Source organism: Triturus cristatus, chromosome 4_1, assembly GCF_964204655.1.
Source record: "Triturus cristatus chromosome 4_1, aTriCri1.1, whole genome shotgun sequence".
Classification (NCBI taxonomy): domain Eukaryota; kingdom Metazoa; phylum Chordata; class Amphibia; order Caudata; family Salamandridae; genus Triturus; species Triturus cristatus.
In genome coordinates, this window is record NC_140585.1 from 132,899,970 (window position 1) to 132,907,391 (window position 7,422).

At 41.2% G+C, this 7,422-nt stretch overlaps 1 protein-coding gene across 1 annotated transcript in view; it reads left to right on the top strand.

Annotated features, from left to right (window-relative positions):
* LOC146847662 (uncharacterized) overlaps positions 1–5,210 on the top strand; it is a 95,583-nt gene extending 90,373 nt beyond the window's left edge. Inside the window, exon 3 of the mRNA XM_085651793.1 lies at positions 126–5,210. Coding sequence (XP_085507919.1) covers positions 730–2,265 — 1,536 coding nt within the window. The 5' untranslated portion in view covers positions 126–729 and the 3' untranslated portion in view covers positions 2,266–5,210. The remainder of the gene's footprint in view (positions 1–125) is intronic.
* Positions 5,211–7,422: the final 2,212 nt, after the last annotated feature.

A 7,422-nucleotide genomic window follows, 5' to 3' on the forward strand; every position in this document is an offset into this window, starting at 1 on the left:
TGTATGGTGAAATATCTGTAGATGGTGAAATATTGCTTCAAAGATGGTAAAGAAGGGATTACTTTTTCATCTAGACAAAAATTACGTTTCCATTTAGCAATTTTCAATCTCTTTACATCCAACAGGAAGCAAACATTGAATGCACAAAATCAGTGCAGTGGTCGACAGAGGAACCTGAACATAAACTGATCCCGGAAGAAGCAGTCAAGAGCAATTCAGTGAATGTACGAGTCTAAGCTGTGCACCTCCACGCCACAAGACAAAGAAATGACCTGTAGAAAATTAAGGAAACAATGCCAGCACTGATTATGTGATCCGTATGATGTGGTTTCAGCAGTGCTGTGCTTTCTATAATGATAACAGACCGCCATTCAGTGCTCTAAGTGTATTGCAAGCTCTTCCTGGCCAAACCACAGCAACCAGAAAGAGAATGACACAACAGAGTGGAGATAAAAAAAACTGAAGGGTAAAAAAAGAGAATATATGCTATCTACAATACCGAGTACAGTCCCAGTTTGCATCAACCAGGAGGAGGAAGCATCTTAACCCGCAAGTGAGCAAAACCATTATCCTATCTTAAGACGCAATCACCTAAAAAAGAAGCTGTATACATATTTGTGTGATAAGTATTTAGTGACCATTTTACTTTATTGTGAAATCAGAAATCAAAGGTGCAAAATACCACACACGTACAGGGAGTGTGATAATAGCACAAGTGTTTTATCAGCGATGTTTCCCCTTCAGGAACCACAGTCATGGGATGTAGAAGAATATATGACTGACCCACAGGCACCAACCAAGAGAGAAAAATCATACACACGCAGCAAGAGCTTTACTTTGGCATCAGAACTAAAGTACAATACAGGAGAAAAAAAAATCAAATGTACTGAATGTTGGAAAAGCTTTGTTCAGTTATCAACACTACAAAGGCATCAGCAAACACACAGAGTAAAACCATACAAGTGCAGTGAATGTATGAAGAGTTTTAGTCGATTATCACAGCTACAAAGGCATCAGCGAACACACACGGGGGAAAAACCATTCAGGTGCAGTGAATGTGTGAAGAGCTTTGGCCAGTTATCAACCCTAAAAACACATCAGCGAACACACACGGGGGAAAAACCGTACCATTGCAGTGAATGTGTGAAGAGCTTTAGTCAATTATCACAGCTCCAAAGCCATCATCTAACCCACACAGGGGAAAAGCCATTCAAATGCAGTGAATGTGGAAATAGCTTTAGAAGTTTATCAAACCTACAAAAACATCAGCGAACACACACAAGTGAAAAGCCATTCAAGTGCAGTGAATGTGTGAAGAGCTTTCGGCTATTATCACACCTACAAGGACATCAGCGAGTGCACGCAGGGGAAGAACCATTTAAGTGCAGTAAATGTGGAAGCAGTTTTAGTCACTCAACACACCTAAAACGCCATCAGCGGACGCACACAAAGGAAAAAGTATTCAAGTGCATTGAATGCGTGAAGAGCTTTAGTCGGTTATCACAACTGCAAGGACATATGCGAACTCATACAGGAGAAAAACCATTCAAGTGTAGTGAATGTTTGAAGAGCTTTAGTCAATTATCAAACCTACAAGGACATCAGCGAACACACACTGGGGAAAAAACATTCAAATGTAGCGAATGTGGGAAGAGCTATAGTTCTTTACCAAGTCTAAAACAACATCAGCGAATGCACACAGGGGAAAACCTATACCATTGCAGTGAATGTGTGAAGAGCTTTATTAATTTATCACACCTAAAAGAGCATCAGCGAACACACACTGGGGAAAAACCATTCAGTTGCAGTGAATGTGTGAAGAGCTTTAGTTTTTCATCAAGCCTAAAACGACATCAGCTTACACACACTGGGGAAAAGCCATACCATTGCAGTGAATGCACAAGTAATTTTAGTAATTCCTCAGCTTTAAAGAAACATCAGAGAACACACACTGGAGAAAAACCATTCAAATGTAGTGAATGTGTGAAGAGCTTTAGTTCTTTATCAAGTTTAAAACAACATCAGCGAACACACACTGGGGAAAATCCATACCATTGCAGTGAATGTACAAGTAGTTTTAATTGTTTCTCAACATTAAGAAACCACCAAAGAACACACACAGGAGAAAAACCATTCAAATGTAGTAAATGTGTGAAGAGTTGGAGTCAGTTATCAGGGCTACAAAGACATCAGCGAAAACACACAGGGGAAAACCATACCATTGCAGTGAATGTGGGAGTAGTTTTATTGACTCTTCAGCATTAGGGAATCATCAGCAAACACACATCATCTCTGAACAAATATAGAATTAATTATAGAAATGCAAGACATTTGGCAGAAATTAAGTACATCAACAATAATACTGACCCATCAGTGGACATACAAATGAGCAAAAAAATGCAGTTGCTGTGAGATGAAGGAATTACAGAAAATGATAAAATTACAAATATGTGGAACATTCACATGCCAGATGATAGAAAACCAGACCAGTCAGAATAAAGAAAAGCAGAGATATTTGTAGGATTATAAAAGTGTCTGCAATAAATTGGATTATTGGCTGTAGGGGGTGAGAACCCTGTTTTTATAATAATCACAGTCCTTGTCAGGGTGAACCACAAATTTCAGCTGGGGTTAGCCCTCTGGTTAAGCAGATAGGCTTAGCCTGGGGGCAATGTGTAAAGTATTCATGTAGCACTCTAATAGTGATAAAGTGAAGGCACAACACAAGAAGAATAAGAATCCCAAACCAATTTAGAAAATAGAAAATAGAAGATAGTTTATTAAATAAACATGTACCAGGATAACAAAAATCCAATTAGTAGAATCAATTTTATGAGTCTTTACAGTTTTAGTAAAAGATAGCACAAAAAGGTGCAAAGCACCAATTGTGGGTATCTGATTGCACCAAACCGGGACAAAGCTACAAGTTCAGGCTGACCGTGATGACGTTTGGGCCGGATCAATGACCAGGTTCACCCCACTGGAAGTTTAACCTTGTGACTTTGGTGCGAAAACAGTTCAGCGCGGCTCAGCAGGGCTCTCCGTCATCCTGTCATGCTAATTTGGACTGGATGAAGCCACGGTTCAGGAGCTGTGCGGTGCTGTGATGCGAGACTGCGTCACCCTGCGCTGCGTCTGGTGAACCGCTGATTGGGAATTGTGTGGTGCTCCTATGTGAGGATCTGCCTCTGGCCAGCTGGAGCCGAAGATTGGGACTGCACAGTGCAGTGATGCAAGTCTCTGTATTGCTGTACATCGGGTTTAGTAAATCTGCTGTTCAGGAGCTGGATGGTGCTGTGCTGCGAGGCCCTGTGTCATCATGCGATGGATTCGGTGAAGCCTTCAGTTGAGCATTGAAGAGTACACTATGATTCAAGCCAGGGGTCGAGGACGAAACATAAAGGGTCAGGAATCAAGCCCACTCAGTCCAGCAGCGTTTAAGCTGTGACTAGTGGAGGTGTTGTTTCTTTTCTACTTTTGATACTTGATCCTTTCCCCATGAGTCTGAACAGGATCAAATCCCATCTGATGTAAAAACCTTCTGAAAGTGGCATTTTCAAAATAGTAAGTTAAAATCTAACTTTACTATTAAAGAGGATTTTAAATTACAAATCACATGAGTGGAAGAAGTATTTCTTTAGTTGTTCTCAAGCTGAAGCTATCCCTTATTTAATGTAATAAGGTAACCCACTATTAATATAGAGAAGGTTAGCCTTGCTATAGTGAAAAACAGCTTTGGGGGGGCTTTTCACTTGCAGAACATGGAGAACATAGGTACACATGTTCTACTTTTAAATACCATGCTCCCTGCCCTGTGAAATGTGAGTTCCTACATTAGGGGTGACTTATAAGTATTGATAAGGAAGGTTTAAGCCTGGAAAAGGTTTATTTGCGAGGTTAGAACAGCAATTTAAACCTGCACTGCAGGCTGTAGTGTCAGGCCTGAGACATGTTTACATGGCTACTTTAGTGAGTGGCTCAATGAGAACTGCAACCTAATAGTAGTATTTAATTTATAGGCCATATAGGCACTGGGTACTGACTATGGACTTGTAAGTAATTTAAACGTGCCAATTAGGTGTTTACCAAATTTAGCATGTTGGGAAGGGAGAGCACAAGCACTTTATCACTGGTTAGCAGGTGTAAAGTGCTCTGAGTCCTCAAGCCACTAAAATGGTTCGGCAAAAATCTGGGGGATGCCTTGCAAAAGATGGTTATTTCCAAAAGTGTCTTTTCCCGGTAATTGCTAATTTCTCTACACATTGCAGGATGAATATGAAAACCAATAAACACATTGTGAGTTTTACACTGAGTGATGGCGTCCCTCATACAACATCTACCTGAGAAGTACAGAAAGAGGGCCAAAGCAGTCAAGCAAGAGGGGCTAACATAGCAAATACGTGCCTGAAGTCAGCCCTGGACGCAGCAGACACTGCCAGCAGGCAGATGTGCAGTGGCACTACACTGAGAAGACATTCATGGTTACGAGAGTTGGGCTTTAAGCCTGAGATTCAAGACTCCATAATCAATATGCCATTTACAAGCGACACCCTGTTCTAACAAGCAGTCGATGTGTCCTTGCAACAATTTAAAAAGGACAACAAAATGGCCAATGCTATAGAATCTCTACAGTTCAGAGGCTTGTTCAGAAGGGAAGGAAAGCACAGCCTGTAACCAAAGGCAGAACACCTTTCATACCCGGGCACCTACAACAGCAGTCACAAGGCATTTCCCATCAAGCCACACAGTCCATGTAGCAATTCTGGAAACCCCCTGACAGGTAGCCCCTTCGCATGAAGGGAAGGGGAAGAATACAAACTCCAGAGGGGAAGGATCAAAAATCAAGTGACTTGCCCAACAACAACCCAGAACCCCACATAACACCAGTGGGAGGCAGAATAGAACTTTTCCGAAGGAAGTGAGAACAAATAACATCAGACAACTGGATTTTAAAATGTGATATGTCACAGATACTGCATAGAACTAACCAAAGCACCACCCCAAAAAAAACCTGAAGCAAAAAGATTTAGAAAGGAGGAAATAATACAATTAAGAAAGGAGGTGAAAGAACTCTTACAAAAGAGCGCTACTGAAAGTGTACCACCAAGGGAAGGAAACAAGGAAAACTACTCACCTTACTTCCTGGTTCCAAAACAGGACCTAACTCGGAGGTAATCTTGAACTCCGATTCCTAAACAAATTCATTTATACTCAACATTTTAAGGCGACAACACTCCAAGGAGTGATCCCACTTCTAAAACAAGGAGACTGAATGGCCACCAGATCTCAAAGATGCCTACCTACACATTCCTATGAATCAGGGATACAAGAAGTACCTCAGATTTGTACTAGACAGAGTACACTACCAGTTCACAGTACTACCATTCGGCATAAAGTTAGCACCACATGTCTTCACTTAGTGCCTCTCTGCAGTCACAGCTTACCTAAGAAAGAAATTAATATATGTATACCCATTCCTAGACGACTGGCTAGTAAAGGCAAAATCAAAACAGAAATGTCAAAGAGACATTCAAACAGTAATCACAACTTTAGAATGCTTGGATTTCTCCAGAAACCACAAGAAAGTGTTGCCACAACTGGAACAGGAAATGGTGATCCTAGGAGAAAATGTAAATTCAAGGAGAGCACAAGCATACCCTATCCCAAAGAGGATAAAGACGATGGCAAAGCATGTTCACCTATACCAAAAGGGGCAGTCTCTGACAGTGAGGACAGTCATGAAACTAATGGGCATGATGGCATCATGCATACCACTCAAAACACGTGATACTGCACACTATACCTTTCCAAGAATGGATCTGCAACAAATGGTCACAAGCCACCGGCAGTTTGGGGATCCAGTGGTTGTCCCAGCAAGGATTCAAAAGGAGATACAATGGTGGAAATCAAGACCAGTAACTTTAAAAAGACCATTCAAGACACCAACTCAATAGTGACCATCGCAACAGATGCACACACAGGGAACCTGAAAGCACGGGACCAATGGAACAACGCAAATGCGCTGAAGCACATCAACTTCCTGGAAATTAAGACAGTGTTCCTAGCCCTGAAAGCCTTCCAAGTTCACATCACAGGAAGAACCGTGCTAATATAAATAGACAACACAACAACTTGTCCTACCTGAACTAACAGGGTGGCACAAACCTTCTCCTCATAGCCTTTCAATGAGCCAGACAGACCTGGTACTCGGGTCTACTAGAGAAGTCCAGGGAACAAATAATCATGATCAAAGCAGATGCAGAAGGGGAGAGTGTACCACGTGAAGCCAGCAACACTCAGCCTAGCGGCATGCCTCCTGAATATATAGAATTCGAACACCTGAAACTAATGCCTAGGAAATGCTCAAAATGCCAACACTTCACCATCAGTTAAGACACAGTTGAAGAGGTCTCATAAACAACTTTGCATTTGGGTCTATGTAAATGCAAGATACAATGGATCCTGTATGAGAGGTATCTTGTTGAGATGTTGGTTTGTTATTCTTCAAGCTCCAACACCTCTTTTGAACAGATGTTTCCTCCAAAGGAAACATAATTTTTTATTTTACTTGAGTCTATACTCACTCCCAATTAAGTCAGACTTTGGACTGGTTTTGGAACCAATTATTCTGGGTTGATATTTAGGCTGAGTTTTTGCACGAGATTTACTGTGAACTGAAAATTGTGGGCTGTTGTTTTTAGGAGAGTTTGCTTTTACAAGCCATTCTTCCCGATATGGGTTAACATAAATCCTCGTTTTTCTGAGTTGGGCTGCCATGAGTGCCACATATTTTGAGAATGTTCTTGGGAAAGATTTTAGTCCAAAAGGCAAGACAGCATATTGATAGGGATTTTTCCTGTGAGGAATAACAAGTATATTCAGATGTGCTTTGCTAGGGGAATGCGGCTATACACAACTTCAAGGTCTATGGAACAGAGGCAAATGTTTCTGTTGCATTGTAGACAAAATTGGTGTGGTGCCACTATTCTGAATGTTTTCTTTTTTAATATATTTGTTGGGAAAACACAGATCTCATACTGAACGATGTTGGGTTGTTCGTCCATTTATTGGGACTAGAGAACATCTGAAGAAAACTCCTTTGTTTTGTTGATGCTGTGGTTCTATTTTGACCAATTTATTTGGTCCTTAGAATACAGGATTCTTCCACCAAGAGTAGAAAATATGCTTTGGTTTTGGTGGAATGGGTGGTGGATTTGCATTGTAGCGGATGAAATAGCCCTTTCTGTAATGTTCAGTAGCCAATTGCTGGTACTGTTTTCCACTCTTCCAAGTGATATGCCAGCGCTACCCGAATAAACGTGGGAAACTATTGACATGGGTGTTAGAGGATTATTGGCGATTACCAGACGAGTTTCTCCCTCTAGAAAGTGAGTTTCTGAAAAGTAGCAGTTTCTTCATCGA